The sequence below is a fragment of the Cynara cardunculus genome (genome assembly GCF_001531365.2).
Source record: "Cynara cardunculus var. scolymus isolate 2C chromosome LG 11, CcrdV1, whole genome shotgun sequence".
Lineage (NCBI taxonomy): Eukaryota > Viridiplantae > Streptophyta > Magnoliopsida > Asterales > Asteraceae > Cynara > Cynara cardunculus.
In genome coordinates this window covers 1,950,960-1,969,810 of record NC_037538.1, presented here as the reverse complement: position 1 = coordinate 1,969,810, position 18,851 = coordinate 1,950,960, and the positions used below count along the sequence as shown (strand labels likewise).

Genomic DNA, 18,851 nt, shown 5'->3' with positions numbered 1-18,851 from the left:
ACTGTGAAGGTTTAAAAAAAGTCGAACCTTCACAGCAAAAATGCTGTGAAGGTTTTAAAACGTCACCTTCACAGCATTTTGATGTGAAGTTTCAAGTATAAAATGTTGGTCTCACGGGTCTCACGAAAACAGGCTGGTTTCACATGATCCCAAGTCTATATATATATATATATATATATATATATATATATTGTTTCACATGCAAATCATCACATTTATACAAATACATCTCATATTTTATTTATATATAATTTTGTTGTAGGCCTGGAAACATGCATGGTTATGTGCCTGTAGCTACAATCCTCAAATTCGCACGGATCAACAGCATACGCAAATAAATCCAGTCCATCGTGTGGGCATGCATTCGGAAGAATGCGTGTCTCCCACGACGATTCAGAAGTAAAGCGCCACATGCAATCCAAAATCCGATAACAAATCCAGCGCTCCCACCGATATAAAACCATCTTGAAGATTCATCCATGTCTTCTTCATCAACACCATCTTCAAAACCGACATTTGGAAACTCGTGTGTTTCGTCTCCAGGACAATTTCGGGTAACGGGAGGTCCACATAGTCCCGCATTTTCTGCGTACCTTGAAGCATCAAAGGATTGGAGTTGAGTGCTGGATGGTATTCTCCCAGATAACTTATTATTCGACACGTCTAGGTAACTTATTGAACTCATTGCAGACATGCTTAACGGTATCCTTCCTGAAAAATTGTTTCTAGATAAATCTAGAACTAGAAGAGATTTCAGTTCGCCGATCTTCTGTGGAATCTCCCCCCGTAACGAATTCCCGGACAAGTTAAGCGCGAGAATTTCATAAAGATCGGTTAATTCATCTGGGATTTTTCCAACTAAATTGTTACTTGACAAATCAATGCTCTTTAGCAGTCCCAAATTAATACTTTTGAATTCACGTTCATTTCCTTGCCACTCGATCATCACATAGTCAACATAGTTACTGTAATCATCACCTCCTAGACGCCCATCGGGACCTACTGATGTGTATGCAGGTGAATAATAATGCAGGGTTTGTTCCAGTGACAATCCTTCCTCAACCATGGCAGTAAGATTATTCAAACATGAAGGAATGGTTCCATTAAGTTTGTTCTTTGAAAGATCCAGTATTTGAAGATTTGCTAGCTGACAGATCTGTGAAGGAATAGGTCCGAAGAAGTTGTTTGATCTTAGACTAAGGCCATACAACTCCGAAAGATTTTCTCCTATCCAGGTCGGCACATGACCCGAAAATCGATTGCCCCGTAAACACAAAAAGTTCAACTTGGTGCAATTTTTCAACAGCAAAGGCAATTCCCCAGAGAAGTTGTTGTTGCAAAGATACAACACCTCAAGCTGAACCAACGATCCAACAGATGTAGGAATGGTTCCAGAGAGATTGTTATGTGCTAGATTAAGAATTATGAGTTCCTTGAAATGAGATAAACAATCGGGAATTTGTCCGTTCAATGAGTTGCGAGAAAGGTCAAGAAAGGATAAAATGCCATCGACTATTTGGCAGAGAAAGGAAATTCCTCCATAGAACTTGTTCCTTGAGAGATTTAAGGACACCAGATCTGAAGGGACTTTCGGTATCAGGCCATAAAAGTTGTTGGAACTCAAATCTATCGCTGAATAGCGGACCAATTTTGATGACAAATCTCCCACTTCTCCGCTGATGTTGTTGAACGAGAGATTCAAGTATCTGAGTTGAGACGGCCACCCGTCCCAGAACCCCATAGGAACCGTATCTGAAATACTAGAATTGGCAATGTTAAGATAGGAAAGATTTTTCTGCGTTTGAATCCAGTTGGGGAAATGAGGGCCTAACTTGCAAGAACTCAAGTCGATATGATCGAGTTGAAAAGGGGGAATCCAGTGTGTGCTCAACTGAAAAGATAAAGAGTTGAGGGACAAGTCCAAATGTTCTAGATTAGAAAGGTCTAACATGTGAACTTCAGATAGAACACCTTCAAGTGCGTTTTTTGAAAGATCGATATACCGAAGCTTTGACTTCCCAAACTCTTCAGGTATAACACCTCTAAGATAATTGGAAGAAGCACTCAAATATTCAAGCTTAGGTAGTTCCCACACCTTTGAACTTATAGTTCCATTCAACTGATTATTGGCTAGAACTAAGCTCTTCAAAGACACAAAGTCTTGGATTCTACTTGGTACTGGCCCCGTAAATCGACTATAGTAAACATCCAACTCTTCTAAAGTAATCGGTGTGCACCCAGATAAGTTGGTCAGAAGACCTGGAAAGCTTGCAACCATGCGGTTTACTTTCATAACTAGAGATGTCAAACTGCAAAGGTTTCCAAAATATTTGGGTATCCCATCTAACCGATTTCCAGATAGATCAAGATGGAGAAGTCGATTGCTAGTTAAAGGCAATAACCACTGATACGCAGATGAAGTGAGATTGTTGTCGGAAACATCAAGATTAGCAATCGACACAGAAGAGTTGACGAAAGAAGAATATGGAAGCGTGACTTGTGAGAGGTTACAGTTGCTCAAAAGTAAATATGATAATTTTGGAAGCCTTAGAATCATATCCACCCAATGATTTGGTTCGGTGAAGGGAGTTTCACGCATGTCTAAACGTTGCAAAAGAGCAAGATTAGACAACCAATCTAGGTTCTTAACGCTTCCTGCGTTAGCTAGATTAAGATAACGCAAATTCGTGAGGTTCCCGAGTTCATAAGGAACAGTTCCATGAACAAAATTCCGGGAAAGATCAAGGTACCTTAATTTGGTCAAGGAACCAATGACTTTGGGGATGGTTCCTTTAAGAGAATTATATGAAAGGTTAAGGTACCTTAATTCAGTCAAGGAACCAATGAACTTGGGAATGTTACCATCAAAAGTGCTATAGGAAAGGTCAAGGTACCTTAATTTGGTCAATGAGCCAATGAAGTTTGGAATTGGTTGTCGTCCATAATCTCTGTGACCAAGATCCAGGTGACTTAAGTAGCTTAAGTTGAGCAACGAAGGACTTATCTCACCTCTAAGACTAGCATCAAAATATCGAAGGTCAAGCTTAGTGACATGGCCAGTTTGGTTGTTGCACTCGACTCCGCGCCACTTGCAACAATCGTCTTGAGCTCTCCAAGTAGAGAGATGGACATCGGAGTCTAGAAAACCGGCTTTGAACTCAAGAAGAGCGTATCTCTCGTTCTCGATGCATGTGCCAATGACCCGATCGGCTGCAAATTGATGGCCAAGGGAAGTCACGATTTCGGTTTGGAGCCATGTCGAAATTATCGACATAACAACAAATTTGAAAAGCATGGAGTGAAGGAAAGTTTTGTTCATGATGATGATCAAAATCTATATGGTATATAATATACATGAAGTGATTAATGAATATTTATATGGTAAATTTGGTGACAACAAATCACTTGCAGTTGACATCTTTTTCTTGGTCTTCAACTACTAAATATTTTTTGTATGGTAAATTGTTGTGTAATTTCAAAGTGAAAGCAAATTTAATCACAACCAACAAACAAACAAGGAAAAGACGTTTGCTACAATTCTTCAACACGATCAATAATTCAAGACATAAAGAAAACCTTTATTTAGGTACACTTTGAATACAATGTATAAGAGATAAAAAAGGCATTAATTATATATATATATACACACTATATTATAAAGCATTTGACAATAACTTTTAAAAACCATTTTTATGCATGAAGTACTGTATATTGATGCATATTACTTGAAATTCAAGATTACAAGTAAATTATGCATATGTACAACTTATTAAAGCTCCATGTTTGAATTCGTATAACTAACTGCGAATAAACATAATCAAATACAAGATAGACATTTCATTTTAAAATATAAAAAATCTAAAATATAACTAAGATAATTATCGAGTTCTAACAAAATAATTGATAATTATCTTTATAAGAAAATTATATTATTAAAGCAAATATAAATTTTACTTCGTTATTGAACCTAAATTAAATTATAACAAAAAAATTGAATTAAAAAAGTACACAAAAAATAGGAATTTTAAATAGTTAATTTGATGGTAATGTCGATGTATTTTTGTCAATTTTTTTTATAATATCTTCAAATTTATATTTTATTCAAAAATAATAAAAATCATCCCATTTTCAAAATCACATAAGATCATACTATAACATCGACTAAGATAAAGAATAAAAATGAAATATTAAAATCAAGTTGTATCTCGCTGCATTGCACGAGTACCCTTCTATGAATTATTGGATGTTGCATTTTCACTTGAGGTAAAATCAACACGGTTTGACTTGACGAAAAGTGAATTGTGTCTTTGGAAAATAAAATACAATTTTTTGAAATGGAATCAACTTTAATCAAACAAAATTTACATCAAATTTGAAAAAGATGAAAACTAATTAGATGTTGGAGACTCCTATCAACTCAACTTGTATTCAATACAATAAAATAGAGTTTTTAGGACGCCAACAATTTTTAAGCTTCTGTTTTATAAGATTTAATTTATAAGACTAAAAACATAAAATACCTTATCTAAAGTAATTGTGATTAATAAGTTTATAAGAAAGCTTTTGAACGTTTTAACAAGTTTTTTTATAACATTTTTAATACAAAATGTTACATTAATTAATTATTTTATAGGATACTCCTGAGAAATGTCTTGTAAACCTATCTTTTTATAAGACATTTTTTCCGGATAATATTCTATAAAATAGCTAACATGACATATTATATTAAAAAATATCATAAAAAACAAAGAATATTTTATATTTTATTTTTTGATCTTATAAATTAATACTTATAAACGATTTTATTGTAACACTTTGGACAACATACGAACCAAATGAACCGCTTTCATGCAGTTGACTGACATGGATCTTTCTTGGTCTCCGACGACTCCTTAATTTCCTATGTATACAACGTAACTGCAAGCAAAAGCAAATTCCATAACTAAGAACCAATTAACAAATTAAAGAAAAACAAGAACAAGATAAGGAATTTGCCCTTGATCATTCCGAAATGAAAAGGTTAGCCATCTTGGAAATCAATATAAGCAACTCGCCTCCAAGATGGCTGTAATTTTCCCCTTTATCCGATGAGTTTTGCCGAATCGTGCTAGCTTGTCAGAATATTGGCAATCGTCATGAAAAAAAATCTTTGGGGTCCCTATATATGGATTGCCCAATTTGAAGTGTTAACGGATTGGAGTCGAGTGCTAGCTAGATGGTTTTCTCCATGATAACTTACGATTACTTTAACACATCGATCTATAAATTAAGAGTATCGTTTCTGATAAATAATTGTTTCTAGATAAATCTAGAAAGTGATTTGATGAGCTCACCAATCTTGTGTGGAATTAATCTCCCCAGACAAGTTAAGTGCTAGAAGTTAATTCATGTGGGATCTGTCCAACTTAATTATTCAACATGATCAATAAATTAATTAAGATATAAAAAACCTTAATCGAATACAACAGATAAGAGACAAAAAGAAATTAGTTATTGAAACTAAAGAAATTATTTAAACAAAACAAAACAAAACAAATTAAAACTATTACAAGATTTGTCTTATAGAACTGACAAAACAAATGTCTGTCCCATACAGTTGCATTACAAACTTATACGTCGTTGGGCGCAATATCTCGAACAGTATAATAAGCCTTCGATTTTTCTTATTGTGTACAAATATTAGCACTTTCAGATATACTGAAAAGGTGTGCTTAATTTAAGCTGTTAGGGAAACTTTGATCATTGACACAGTGAAACAAAATATACAACAGACGGCAGGAAATAACAAAGTCCATGTTTTGTGTTCACAACATAATGATTCAGATTAAGATAGAAATTTATTTGATAATCATACAAGTCTTCCAAGCTAGAAACTGGTACACATTCGACCAACAAAGCAAATAAAACGTACGTAGATGCTTTTTTCAGACGATCCACGAAAAGGTGTTGCAAACCATCCAGGCATCCAAGCAGAGTGGAATTGTAGCTCAATTTCTCCAAGTTATCTCGAGAGGATCTTAATTGTATGGACAAGTCCAACAAGATTACATATAAAGGCTCATGTTGGGAAACCTTTGAGATGGAATAGCAATGAGTGGTTTTCTTTTCCTTAATGTAACGCAAAATACATCGGATAAATCAAGCTCTTCACCTTCAGGCAAGCTCCAGTTGAACGAGTGCAAGAGTGAAGCCAAGATAAGTATTTGTGATTTCTCAGCCAAGGGAATACCTGCACACACTCTTCTACCCGATCCAAATGGGAAGAAGTTCAAATTGTTTCCATTGAAATCATATTTGTTCACCCCTTCATCACCCAAGAACCTCTCAGGATTGAATTCCAAGGGATTGTCCCAATATCGAGGATCCCTATGGATTGCCCAGACATTCACAAAGACACTACAACCCTTTGGGATGGTGTATCCACCTACCGTGCAAGTCTTACTTGGTGAACGTGGGACAAGGAGAGGGACTACAGGGTGCAATCGAAATGTTTCCTTAATCGTTGCATCTAGGTATTTCAGTCTCGAAAGATGAGACTCGTCCACGATATTGTTTGGTCCTACAATTTGTGCCAATTCTTCTTGAACCTTTTTCATTACTTTAGGATTTTTCATGATCTCTACCATTGTCCACTCTATCAGTAATGTCGTTGCTTCTGGTCCTGCAACCATGATATCCTGGTACATCAAATGAAATCAACATTAGTTAGAGTGAAGTCGTCACTAGAGGTAACAAATTTTCACCTACCGTCATACTCATTTTGTTATAGATGTAATCACATGATAGAACCCATTAAATACATATACGTAGGATTAGGAAGGGTATATAAAGCTTACAGTGAGAAGTGCTTTTATGTCAAGATTGGTGATGTCAACCGATGTTGCATCCTTTTGGTCCTTGAGATCTAATAAAATTTGTAAAACATCTTTCTTTCCGTCTGCATCATCATCTGAGTTGTTTTGGGAGTTATATTTGATTCGGTCGTTAATAACACTTGTGATAATCCCATCCAACTTCTTAGATGCCCTCCTGATGTCCCTCTCAACACCTTGAAGATCAAACCATGCAAGACTAGGGAAGAAATCAGCTGCATTCAGTCTTCCGAAAAGGTCAGCCATCTCCGAAACCACCATCTCTAACTCAGCTCCAAGATGGTCGTAGTCTGCCCCTTTATCCAATGAGTTATGCCAAATCATGCTTGTTAGAACGTTGGCAATCGTTGAGAAAAAGATCTGGTTAAGATCAATTGCGGTCCCTATTTTACTATAAACATTCCTGATAGTTTTTCTAACTTGATCCCTTCGGAGAGAACTACAGGCTTCGAGATTCTTGCTGCTTAGGACCTCTTGGACAAATATCTTGCGAAGCTTACGCCAGGATGAGTTGTGGTTTGACCATGCTATATCTTGGCCTCCATAAGTGCTTATTGAGGCTGCAATTGTGAGGGTACGGTTAGCAAAGGTCTCATCTTGGTCACGAACCACGGCCTTTGCTAGTTCCGAGGAGCTTATCACAATGCTTAGCTTGGTTCCCACCCGGACCTTGAAGATGGGACCGTAAGTGCGAGCCATGTCGGTGAACTGTGTGTGCAAGTTACGGCCAAGAAAGGGAAGGTAGCCTATAATGGGCAAGTGATAGGGACCTGGTGGCAATGGTGGTGCACCATCACCATTTGAGGAGGTGGAAAGTGTGGACCATAACCATAATATGGCCAAGATGAACACAGAAATGGTGATGAGTAGTGGAAGAGTAAGGTGGTGTTTGTTGTTGATGGCTACTACTTGCCACAACCATGAAACATGGGTGTTCACTTGACTAGTCATTTCTGCTAACAATTGATGGATGAATGCAAGTGGATGGTCGTATTTATACGCCAAATGAAGCCTAATTAATTAGCCCTTGGGTCTACATCTAAATTATTAAGTGAAGCAAAAGTCTCAAAATACATGCGTATCCTTATACAGTATCCACAAATAAAAATCACCATACTGGGATTTCTTATAACATATTCATATCCATTGGGTTCAAATCCAAGGAAAAATAAAAGTCCTCTTGTAACAACAAAGGTTCAAATGCGAGGACTCCGAGCTATCTGCAAAGCAGGTGGTCGCCCTGAGAGTAATGAATAACATTAATGTCTGTTTTCATGTATAAGATTTAATTCAATTTATAAATTGTAAAACCGCCAATGATTTCAAATTGGAAATTAATATTTTAGATTTTCATTATCACAAAATAATAGGTTTTATATTTATTGCAATGGAGTAGAAATTAGTGATAATTTTCAATTAATTTTTTATATTCTTTTAATTAATGACCATTTTTTTTGTCATTTTTCGTCACTAAAAATCCGTCATTAATTTGCATTAATGATTAAATACAAAAATAATGACTAATTATTAATTAATGACAAAACTAGAGTAATTATTGTATTTGTGACAACTAATCTAATCACTAAACATAGTCATTAAACAAATAAGGATTAATGTATGAATGTGAGTTATCATTTTTTTTTGCTAATTAAAGATTAATATATGAATGTGAGTAGGATAATTAATTGAAGTCGATGACCGTACGTATATCTAAAAAACAAATAAGAGCCATCGTCATTTGGATATATATATATATATATATATATATATATATATATATATTATATAGACTTGGGATCATGTGAGACCAATGGTTTTTCGTGAGACCCGTAAGACCAATTCTCAACCCTTGGATTAGATTTAYAATCGTCAGATCTGAACATTTATAAACGCCACGAGACTTCTCACTAATTACGAAATTGCCACCTTGCAACTTTGTAACCATTAGATCATTAATTTATAAATTTGATCAATGAACATAAATTGGTCTTACGGGTCTCACGAAAAACTCTTGGTCTCACGTGAACTCAACCCTATATATATATATATATATATATATATTATTTTATATACATAGATATAGGTAGGATCGTGGAGAAGTTAATCAAGATGTGAGAAGGCGAAAAGTTCCAAGATGATGTATAATTACCTGTGATATGTACGCTTAGTCATATATTATTAAACATACCCAAAGGAGACAGGTGACTTGATGAAGTTATGCATATTAAGTGTGCATATTATGCGTATAATTATATATCACAAATTAACCCACTTCTCGTTTGAATTTAGGATCACCCTAATATATATATATATACACACACACACGACGTAAGAAACATGAGTTAGCATCTGATCGATCATTTTTAAATTATATATTAAAGACTATTAGGTCTCACGTACAGACACACAGAGAGAGTATGAACAAGAGAGGAAATGGACGAATTGTTACACCTACTACGTATTTATATATACGACAAGCTTACAGAGACCTAATTGTGCTAAACAGATTCCAAACAACATAACAAACTCTTTAATATAAAAAAAGACTAACATACTCTTACTTTAATTAATAAAGACACAAATAAGTCATATTCAAATAAGGAATCCCTGTAATATTTGGTCGTTGCAAATTCTAAACAGCCATGGGCAATTAATTATACATGCATGGTGATGTTGTGCAACCTTTGAGATGCGATACCGTTAAATGGTTTTCTTTTTGTTAGCGTAACGCCAAATTTATTAGAGAGATCATGATCTCCACCTTTTCCGGTTGAGCGAATGCAAGAGGGAAGCCTATATATACATTTTTTGTATTTTTTTTAGCTAACGGAACACCTACAAATCTTCTACGTGGTCCAAGTGGAAGAATTTAATTTGTTTCCTTTAAAATCGTATTTATCAATCACCTCATGCATGAACCTAGAATCTCTTGAGGATTGAATTCCAAGGGATTGTCCCAAAGGGTTGTACTGTCTTTTTGAACGTTTGGGCAATCCATCCATATATATCCTCGACATTGGGAAGTTTCACTTGGTGACTGTCGGACAAGGAGAGAGACTACTGGGTGCAAGCGAAATGTTTCCTTAATCGTCGCATCTACGTATTTTAGTTTCGAAAGATGAGATTCTTCCATAATGTTGTTCGGTCCTACAATTTCCACCAATTCTTCTTGAACATACCCTTTTCATTATGTAATGTTTTTTCATAATCTCTGCCATTACCCACTCTCTATTAGTGATGTGGTTGTTCATGTTCCTGCAACCATAATGTCCAAATACAACAAAGTTTAAACGTATTGTCACTTTAAAAGTTCAAAAGAAATAAACATTAGTAACACTTGTTATCAGTAAAGTCACATCCTTTATACACTTATCACAAACAAATCTATTTGTATTAGAAACGAGTCGGCATGCAGGTCAAGAAGGTAAATTAAAAAGTATAACAAACAAAAACTGGTTGAACTTCGTTTAATATAATTTAAAAGTATATTCAAATGTTTACAAGCTTTAAATTGTTGTTCTTTGGAATAAAAAGTTGAATTGTTGTATTTGTAAATGGTTTTTTGTATTCTTAATATACTAATCTATCTGTCCTAAAATAAGTGTTCACATATTCTAGTTTGTTTCGAAATATGTTCCCACTTTCACAGTAAATAACTAAATACCTAATTTTAAAATCTACCTTTAGTTATAAAACGGAAAAACTAATTAATACTCATGAAACATAACAAAAATACTAAAAAAAGGCTGGTCCTAAAAATTTACCCGTATAATTAAGTGCAGAGGTGGAACCCCATGGGGGCCTTTGGGGGACATGGCCTCCTCACTTTTTGACTGAAAAAGAGTTCATGAACTATATAAAATATACGGTGTTGGCAGCTCAGTTGATTATTATTTTATGACTATATCCTTGAGGTCACGGTCTCAAATCTCATATGTTGCATTTTTCAATTTCTCATTTTTTTTTCATTCCATTCCATGCACTACACATTAATTATTAATGTAAATTATATATAAGAATTAGTTTTTTAAATAATATAAAAAATAATGTTTAATTTTGTATGTAGTGTTATATTGCTAATCTAAAGGTTTTGTTTTTATTAGTTCATAATAGTATAAAAAAACATAACAAAATTGTATTACTGTTTTTCAGTTAATGGTGAAAGGTTTTGAGTTTTAGAGGCCGTTTATTCAAACATTTATCTGATAAATACTTACCGGTAATTTTTGACACTATCACTTACCTTGCTGGCTAAAATTTGTATTCCATCAAAATGGCATCATATGCAACAATTTACCCACTAAATCCTTACGTGTAAGATTCCCGATTCTTGTTATGTTCATTCGGTAAGACAATATGACTTGTTAGAACTTGGTAAACGACTCCTTATCTCCCCTTAAATTTTTTTCTCTAAAATTTAATATTAGATCATAGGAAAAAGAACAAAAAAGTTGTATGCGTATCACTGGATCTCTAAAATTTTGTAATATTATATTTCGTCCCCTTAAACTACAACGGTCGTGTTCCACCCCTGATTAAGCGATGACCTTAATTACCCATCTACCCCTCCAACTCAGCTCAGCTCCAAAATGGCATGAGTTTTCCCAAACCATGCTTGTTAGTACGTTGGCCTCTGTCGAGAAAGAAATCTCGTTAAGGTTGATTGGTGTCTCCATTTTACTATGAACATTCTTGATGGTTTTTCTAACTTCATCCATTGGGAAACAACTAGATGCTTCTAGATTCTTCTTACTTAGGAGTTAGGACCTCATGGACAAGTATCTTACCAAGGTTACGCCACACCAATCAGTACACTACAATAAAATTAAGTTTATAGGACACTTTAATCTTTTAAGTGTTCCAATAGACCTATTTATAGGACTAAATTTATAGGACCAAAATATAAAGTGTCATATCTAAAGGTGTTGTAATAAGTTTATATGATGTTTTTGGACGTTTTAACAAGTTTTTTAGGATATTTTTAATACAAAGTGTCGCATTAACAACTTTATAAAAGTGTCCTATAAACTCATTTTTTATAGGATATTTGTTTTTATAGGACAATTTTTCAAATAGTGTTATACAAAGTTGTTAATGGGACGCTTTATATAAAATGTGCCTTAAAAAACTTACTACGACGTCAAAAAATGTCATATAAACTTATTACAACGCCTTTAGATAGGACACTTTATTTTTTTGGTCTTATAAATTAAGTTCTATAAAGAGGTCTATTAAGGCGCTTAAAAATTGGGAGTGTCCTATAAACCTGATTTTGTTGCACTACAACAAAATCGGGTTTATAGGACACTCCCAATTTTTAAGCGTCCTAATAGACCTTTTTATAAGACTTAGTTTATAGGACCAAAAAATAAAGCATCCTATTTAAATGCGTTGTTTTCTATGACGTTTTTTGACGTTGTAATAAGTTTTTTAGGATACTTTTAATATAAAGCGTCCCATAAGCAACTTTATAGGACACTATTTGAAAAACTGTCATATAAAAACAAATGTTCTATAAAAAATTGAGTTTAGAGTGTCCTATAAAATTGCTAATGCGACACTTTGTATTAAAAATGTTCTAAAAACTTGTTAAGACGTCTAAAAGCGTCATATAAACTAATTACAACACTTTTAGATAGAACACTTTATATTTTGGTCCTAAAAATTAAGTCCTATAAAATGGTCTATTGAGACACTTAAAGATTGAGGGTGTCCTATAAACCTTATTTTATTGTAGTGAGTTGTTGCTGGTCCATGCTACATCATGCCCTCCGTAACTGATCATTGAGGCCGCGACCCACCTCCTTGGCTAGTTCCGCGGTGTTTATCACAACGTTTCAAATACAAGAATCTGCTACAAGAATGATGTATGTGAGAACTCTCAAGAAACTTACCTGCTCTTCATTTTAATCCAATCAAGATGACATGAATTTCCGCCATATCCAAACGCTCCTCCAACAACCAAAAACTACAACCCACCTTCTCCAAATCCATTCTTTCATTCTCAAAACGGCCCTCGATCACCACGAATTCATCATATCCAATTTCATCCTCGCTTCCTCTTCAATCTCCATCGACTTCGCTAGACTATTCTTTGATAACTCACCAGTAATCCCACCCCTATTCGCATGGAATACCATCATTAAAGGGTACTCCAAAAGCCCAACACCGTTGGAATCGGTCAGACTCCATAACCAGCTACAAAGAACTACTGATCTTAAACCTGATAAATTCACTTACCCATTTGTTCTCAAGTCCTGTGGACGATGCTCTATGTTGGCAACTGGTGGGTCAGTACATTCCTTAATCTTAAAGACGGGTTTTGATTCTGATCGATATATAAACAATACGCTTATGAGGATGTATGCAGCCTGTGGAAATGTTGGCTTTGCAGGTCAAGTGTTTGATGAAATGAGTCAAAGAGATGTGGTTTCTTGGAGTTCGATGATTGCCGGCTATGTCACTTGGTATGGCTTTTCTAACATCCCATATTGATTAAATTAGCAATAAACAATAGCCAGGCACGTAAACTTAATAAGGGAACTTGTTCTTAGAATTTGGAATTCTTTAAGTTTTGGATTTCCAACCACAAATTTTATAGTTATTACCATTCTATCATGCAGCAACTACCCACTGAATGCATTATCGGTGTTCCTGGACATGAAGCAAGCAAAAGAGAAGCCCAATTCTGTAACTTTGGTTAGCCTGCTATCTGTTTGTAGTCATCTGGTGAACATCAAAATGGGGGAGTCCATACATGCATACATCCTCACAAACGATATCAGATTGGACGTTTCTCTACTCACTGCACTTATCGGGATGTATGCAACGTGTGGCTACATTGAGAAAGCCATGGTGATCTTTAATTCAATGAAGGAGAGGAATCTGCAGTCTTGGACTATAATGATTTCTGGGCTTGCAGAAAATGGACGCGGTGAAGAAGCAATTTCATTGTTTAATGAAATGGAAAAGGTTGGCTTGATACCCGACGCCATGTCTTTTTCTGGGATTCTTTCTGCTTGCAGCCACATGGGACTTGTGGAGAAGGGTCGAGAATATTTTGATCGAATGGTCAAATGTTACAAGGTTAAGCCAACAATGGAACATTATGGATGCATGGTGGACATGTTTGGTAGAGCAGGAATGATTGAAGAAGCATATGATGTTTTAAGGAACATGCCAATGGAACCCAACTCCATTATGTTAAGAAGCTTCATGAGTGCATATAAGAACCATGGAATTAGCAGGTCTAGTTTTGATGAGAATCTGATGAAGCTTCTGCTAAAGATTGAACCAGAGGTTGGAGCAAACTATATACTATCTGCTACAGTCTCTTCTGTTTCTGGTTATTGGAGCGACGTAGATGACATGAGAGTAGCCATGAAAGGTATAGGTCTGAAGAAGGTTCCCGGGTGCAGTTGGGTACAAGTGAAAGGAGTATGAAGCTTCAAGATGCGCTTTGATGTATTCATTATACTGCTTGCTAATTTAAGCAAGATTTAGTAACAAATTGTCGTTTTGCGTAGGCATATATACTTGTATCTGTAGAAACTTAAATCCTTCATTCTAGAATGGATCTAAGGAGCAACCATTTAAATCCTTGACGACAAAATTGAGGACTATCAGCGACCGCTGATAGCCTGTGGGCAAAACGCTGGTGGGTGATGCTATCAGCAACATGTGTGTATGTTTGGATCAATATAAATACTTGATTCGTTTCTATCATGTTTCGAAGTTGTTCACTTGTACTATACAACCTGCAAATAACTTGAACTAGAAACCTTTGCCTTGAAGCCTAATAAAAAAGTTACATTCAAACCATGCTAGACTAGGAAGAAATCAGTTACATTCAGTCTTCCGAAAAGGTCAGCCATTTTCGAAACCACCATCTCTAACTCAGCTCCAAGATGGTCGGAGTCTGCCCCTTTATCCAATGAGTTTTGCCGAATCATGCTTGTTAGAACGTTGGCAATCTTTGAGAAAAAGATCTGGTTAAGATCAATTGCTGTCCCTATTTTACTATAAACATTCTTAGTAGTTTTTCTAAATTGATCCCTTCGGAGAGAACTACCGGCTTCGAGATTCTTGCTGCTTAGGACCTCTTGGACAAATATCTTACCAAGTTTACACCAGGATTAGTTGTGGTTAGACCAGGCTATATCTTGGTCTCCATAAGTGCTTATTGAGGCTGCGACTGTGAGGGGACGGTTAGCAAAGATCTCATATTGGTCACGAGCCACGGCCTTTGCTAGTTCCTGGGTGTCTGTCACAATGCTTAGCTTGGTTCCGAGCCGAACCTGGACCGTAAGTGTGAGCCATGTCGGTGAACTGTGTATGCAAGTTACAGCCAAGAAATGGAAGGTAGCCTAGAATGGGCAGGTGGCGGCAATGGTGGTGCACCATCACCATTTGAGGAGGTGGAAAGTGTGGACCATAACCATAATATATAGCTAAGATGAGCACAGAAATGGTGACAAATAACTCTCACCCTTCTAGAAGTTCCTATCAACAATCACATAGATTACCTAACCAAAATCTGCTTTCTCTTCTCAACATTCCAAAGGGGTATTTAATATTTGATTTTATATGAGTAATAGAACTTTTCATTTACGACATAAATAAAACTCATTGTCTCAAGTTTGATATAACATTATTAGAAAACATAATATGTAAATTAATATAATTTTAAAATATATTTGTTGAGCAGTTCTTCTATACAAGTTTTATTTATTTTGTTTGAATGAGCTTCATTTATAAATAAGTACATAAGTTTAGATAATTATCAATAAATAAATAAAAATGTGCATTTATCTCATCTTATCTATATTCATCACCAACATCTCTTTCAAAAAATTTAAATATTCATATAAATTTACATTTTTAGCTTAACTGTTTTTTGACGAAGGTATATCTGTATGTCTTTTTTCGACGATTTTACAATGGTGTTTATAGACGAAGGTATTTCCTTATGTTTTGTTTCGTTAAACTGGATTTGTCTAACTGATTCTTGATCAATTCTTAAACTAGAGTAATATTCTGTCTAAGAATTCCCCCAAAAATCTTAGACAAGTTGACTTCCAGACGGCTTTGTTTAGAATTATCGGACGGCTTTGTTTAGAATTATCAGCAATATTAGTTCCACCAATCAGTAATTGCTTTTCTATTTGTTAAAAATCTACCCATAGTGTCAAATAACCTAACCAATTAAACTATACCAGCAAAGCTCTTGATGATCAGGAGGATGGATGGAAATATAGAATCTAAATTCTAAAATGTTTTTCTTCTTTTATATATATCTTTGGTTCTTAGTTAGTTTTTAGGGTTTTAGATCAAAGACAGATTCAGAAAATTTTAAATACACGTCACTCCATATAAAGAATATCCGTATTAATATATAATAAAACAAAAGCATAGTTAAAATATAGTTTCAAGTATCAACTAATTAACTAATTCGCATATCAACATATGTGAATCATACGGGTTCATATCGTTTACCGCATATTTGTAATCATACTGAGATTTAAAAAGAAAAGATACATATAGATGGAAACTTATTCGATAATATACACAACCCAAAATAGAAACCGGCACACATTCGATGGAACATAGGAAATAGACCATCCAAAACTAGACAAACTGGAAGTATACAACATATAGAGGTTTCCAAAGATGATAACCAATTAAGGTTACATATAGAGGCTGACGTTAGGCAACCTTTGTGATGGGATAGCCATAAGTGGATTTCTTTTCTTTAGCATTATGCCAAATGTATGTGAGAGATCATGGTTTTCACCTTCAGGCAAGCTCCAGTCGAACGAGTGCAAGAGTGAAGCCAAGATATACATTTGCATTTTCTCGGCCAAAGGAACACCTGGACACAATCTTCTCCCCGAACCAAATGGGATGAACTTCAAATTATTTCCTTTGAAATCGTATTTGTCAGTCCCATCATGATCCAAGAACCTCTCAGGATTAAAATCCAATGGATTGTGCCAATATCGAGGATCCCGATGGATTCCCCAAGCATTCAGAACGAGAATACAACCCTTTGGGATGGTGTACCCACCTATGATGCAAGTTTGACTCGATGACCGTGGGATGAGAGAGAACACTGGGTGCAACCGCAACGTTTCCTTAATAGTTGCGTCTAGGTATTTTAGTTTTGAAATATGAGATTCTTCGACAATATTGTTTTTTCCTACAATCTGTGTTAATTCTTCTTGAACCCTTGCCATGATGTTATGATTTTGCATAATCACTGCCATTGTCCACTCTATGAGCGACGTTGTTGTATCTGTTCCTCCAATCATAATGTCCTACATGATACAACAAAGTTTATACATATTGTCAATTTAGAGGTTCAATGATATATATACTCATTTTGTTAGATGTACGTAATTATGATATATATACATGTACATGCGATCCACAAAACGTAAGATTTGGATGGATGGATATATAAAGCTTACAGTGAGAAGTGCTTTTATGTCAAGGTTGGTGATTTCAACAGATGTTGCACCGGCTTTTTGGTCCTTGAGCTCTAATAAGATTTGTAAAAAATCTTTCTTTCCAGCTTCATGATGCCCAATTGCAACATCTGGTTTCTTGGAGTTGGATTTGATTCGATCGTCAATAATGATCGTGAAAATTTGATCCAACTTCTTGATTTCCCTCGTGATGTCCCGCTCAACACCTTGTAGATCAAAGCATGCAAGACTAGGGATGTAATCAGACACATTCGGTCTTCCGATAATCTCAAGGATCTTTGAAACCACCATCCGAAACTCAGCTCCACTAGGGGTGTCTGATGAGTTTTCCCAAACCATTCTTGTTAGAACGTTGGCCTCTGTCGAGAAAGAGATTTCGTTAAGGTTGATCGTGGTCCCCATGTTACTATAAACATTCTTTATGGTCTTTCTAACTTCATCCTTTCGGAAAGACCTACATGCTTCAAGATTCTTGCTGCTTAGGACCTCGTGGACTAATAACTTACGAAGTTTACGCCAGGTGGGGGTGTTGTTGGACCATACTACATCTTGGCCTCCGTAAGTGCTTATTGAGGCTGCGATTGGGGTAAAGCGGTTAGCAAAGTTTTCACCATGGTCACGAACCACCTCCTTTGCTAGTTCCGGGCTGTTTACTGCAACAAAAAGCTTGGCTCCCAACCAGACCTTGAAGATGGGACCGTAAGTGCGAGCCATGTCGGTGATCTGTGTATGTAACTGACCACCGCGAAGATACGGAAGGTAGCCTACAATCGGAAAGGAACGAGGACCTGGCGGTAATGGTGGTGCACGGTTTGAGAGTGTGTAGCTATAGCGTAATATAGCCAAGACGAATATAAGAGAAATGGTGACAACCACGAGACTAATCTCGTCTTTCATCTTGTGGCTCATCATCACTTGCCACAAGCATGATACATAGCTATTTAGTTGAGGAGACATTTTTACTAATGATCTATGAATGGGGTACGAACGTATTGCAAGTCGATGTCTGTATTTAAACACCAATTAAGTTAAGGCCACGTCATCAGAATAGTTTTATTAAAAAAAATGACCCATTTCACATGAGACCTAAAACGATATGATCATATTTTTCGTAACTTGTACGAAACCACTATTTACGTTCCACAAATCAAATTTGTAAAATCCATTTATCCGTTAAAATTAACATGATCCACATGGACCTTCCATGTCCCTTTATTCCTACACCGGATCATGTTCATGCCTCTTGGACTAGATATTCGAATTAGGGTTGAAATCAAGGGGTTTGGGTGAGAACCCCCCTTCAACTAGGAGTGAGCATCTAGGCCCTAAACCCGGGCCGCACAGTTTTAACCCTTTGCGGCACGGAGTGCATTTTAAATTTTTATTAAACCTAATGTTGTTGTGCGGTTTGCAATTTTGAATAATAAACCCACGGTTGAAACTATACCATACAGCATAAGTATATATATTATATTTAAATAATAAATATATC

General features: G+C 35.7%; 4 protein-coding genes and 1 pseudogene across 5 annotated transcripts; 1 reads left to right on the top strand and 4 right to left on the bottom strand.

Annotated features, from left to right (window-relative positions):
* Positions 1-280: 280 nt before the first annotated feature.
* On the bottom strand, positions 281-3,274 carry LOC112520922 (receptor-like protein EIX1). The gene has a single exon (XM_025129545.1). It carries the CDS (start codon positions 3,272-3,274, stop codon positions 281-283), a length of 2,994 nt encoding a protein of 997 aa, XP_024985313.1.
* A 2,770-nt stretch (positions 3,275-6,044) lies between these two features.
* On the bottom strand, positions 6,045-7,811 carry LOC112520620 (cytochrome P450 76C1-like). Its single transcript, XM_025129018.1, has 2 exons — positions 6,837-7,811; positions 6,045-6,677 (listed from the first exon to the last, which is right to left on the bottom strand). The coding sequence occupies exons 1-2, from the start codon at positions 7,569-7,571 to the stop codon at positions 6,045-6,047; spliced, it is 1,368 nt and encodes a 455-aa protein (XP_024984786.1). The 5' UTR covers positions 7,572-7,811.
* Positions 7,812-12,727: 4,916 nt separating this feature from the next.
* Positions 12,728-14,378, top strand: LOC112522079 (pentatricopeptide repeat-containing protein At4g21065-like). 2 transcript variants are annotated; one of them, XM_025131150.1, is made up of 3 exons: positions 12,728-13,158; positions 13,243-13,339; positions 13,496-14,378. In XM_025131150.1, exons 1-3 carry the CDS (start codon positions 12,798-12,800, stop codon positions 14,313-14,315), a joined length of 1,278 nt encoding a protein of 425 aa, XP_024986918.1. In that variant the 5' UTR covers positions 12,728-12,797; the 3' UTR covers positions 14,316-14,378. The 2 variants fall into 2 exon arrangements, with proteins under 2 accessions (XP_024986918.1, XP_024986917.1); XM_025131149.1 differs by having other exon boundaries at positions 12,728-13,339.
* A 267-nt stretch (positions 14,379-14,645) lies between these two features.
* Positions 14,646-15,275, bottom strand: LOC112520921 (annotated as a pseudogene).
* Positions 15,276-16,558: 1,283 nt separating this feature from the next.
* Positions 16,559-18,316, bottom strand: LOC112520630 ((S)-N-methylcoclaurine 3'-hydroxylase isozyme 1-like). Its single transcript, XM_025129033.1, has 2 exons — positions 17,342-18,316; positions 16,559-17,188 (listed from the first exon to the last, which is right to left on the bottom strand). Exons 1-2 carry the CDS (start codon positions 18,314-18,316, stop codon positions 16,559-16,561), a joined length of 1,605 nt encoding a protein of 534 aa, XP_024984801.1.
* Positions 18,317-18,851: the final 535 nt, after the last annotated feature.

What these genes read in the sequence shown, in the direction of transcription:
- LOC112520630 (XM_025129033.1), bottom strand. Translation starts at nt 18,316, where the DNA reads ATGTCTCCTCAACTAAATAGCTATGTATCATGCTTGTGGCAAGTGATG. An exon ending in ACATAAAAGCACTTCTCACT is followed by an intron (nt 17,189 to 17,341) that starts GTAAGCTTTATA and finishes TGTATCATGTAG; the next exon opens with GACATTATGATTGGAGGAAC.
- LOC112520922 (XM_025129545.1), bottom strand. Translation starts at nt 3,274, where the DNA reads ATGTCGATAATTTCGACATGGCTCCAAACCGAAATCGTGACTTCCCTT.
- LOC112520620 (XM_025129018.1), bottom strand. Translation starts at nt 7,571, where the DNA reads ATGGCTCGCACTTACGGTCCCATCTTCAAGGTCCGGGTGGGAACCAAG. An exon ending in ACATAAAAGCACTTCTCACT is followed by an intron (nt 6,678 to 6,836) that starts GTAAGCTTTATA and finishes TTGATGTACCAG; the next exon opens with GATATCATGGTTGCAGGACC.
- LOC112522079 (XM_025131149.1), top strand. Translation starts at nt 12,798, where the DNA reads ATGAATTTCCGCCATATCCAAACGCTCCTCCAACAACCAAAAACTACA. An exon ending in ATTGCCGGCTATGTCACTTG is followed by an intron (nt 13,340 to 13,495) that starts GTATGGCTTTTC and finishes TCTATCATGCAG; the next exon opens with CAACTACCCACTGAATGCAT.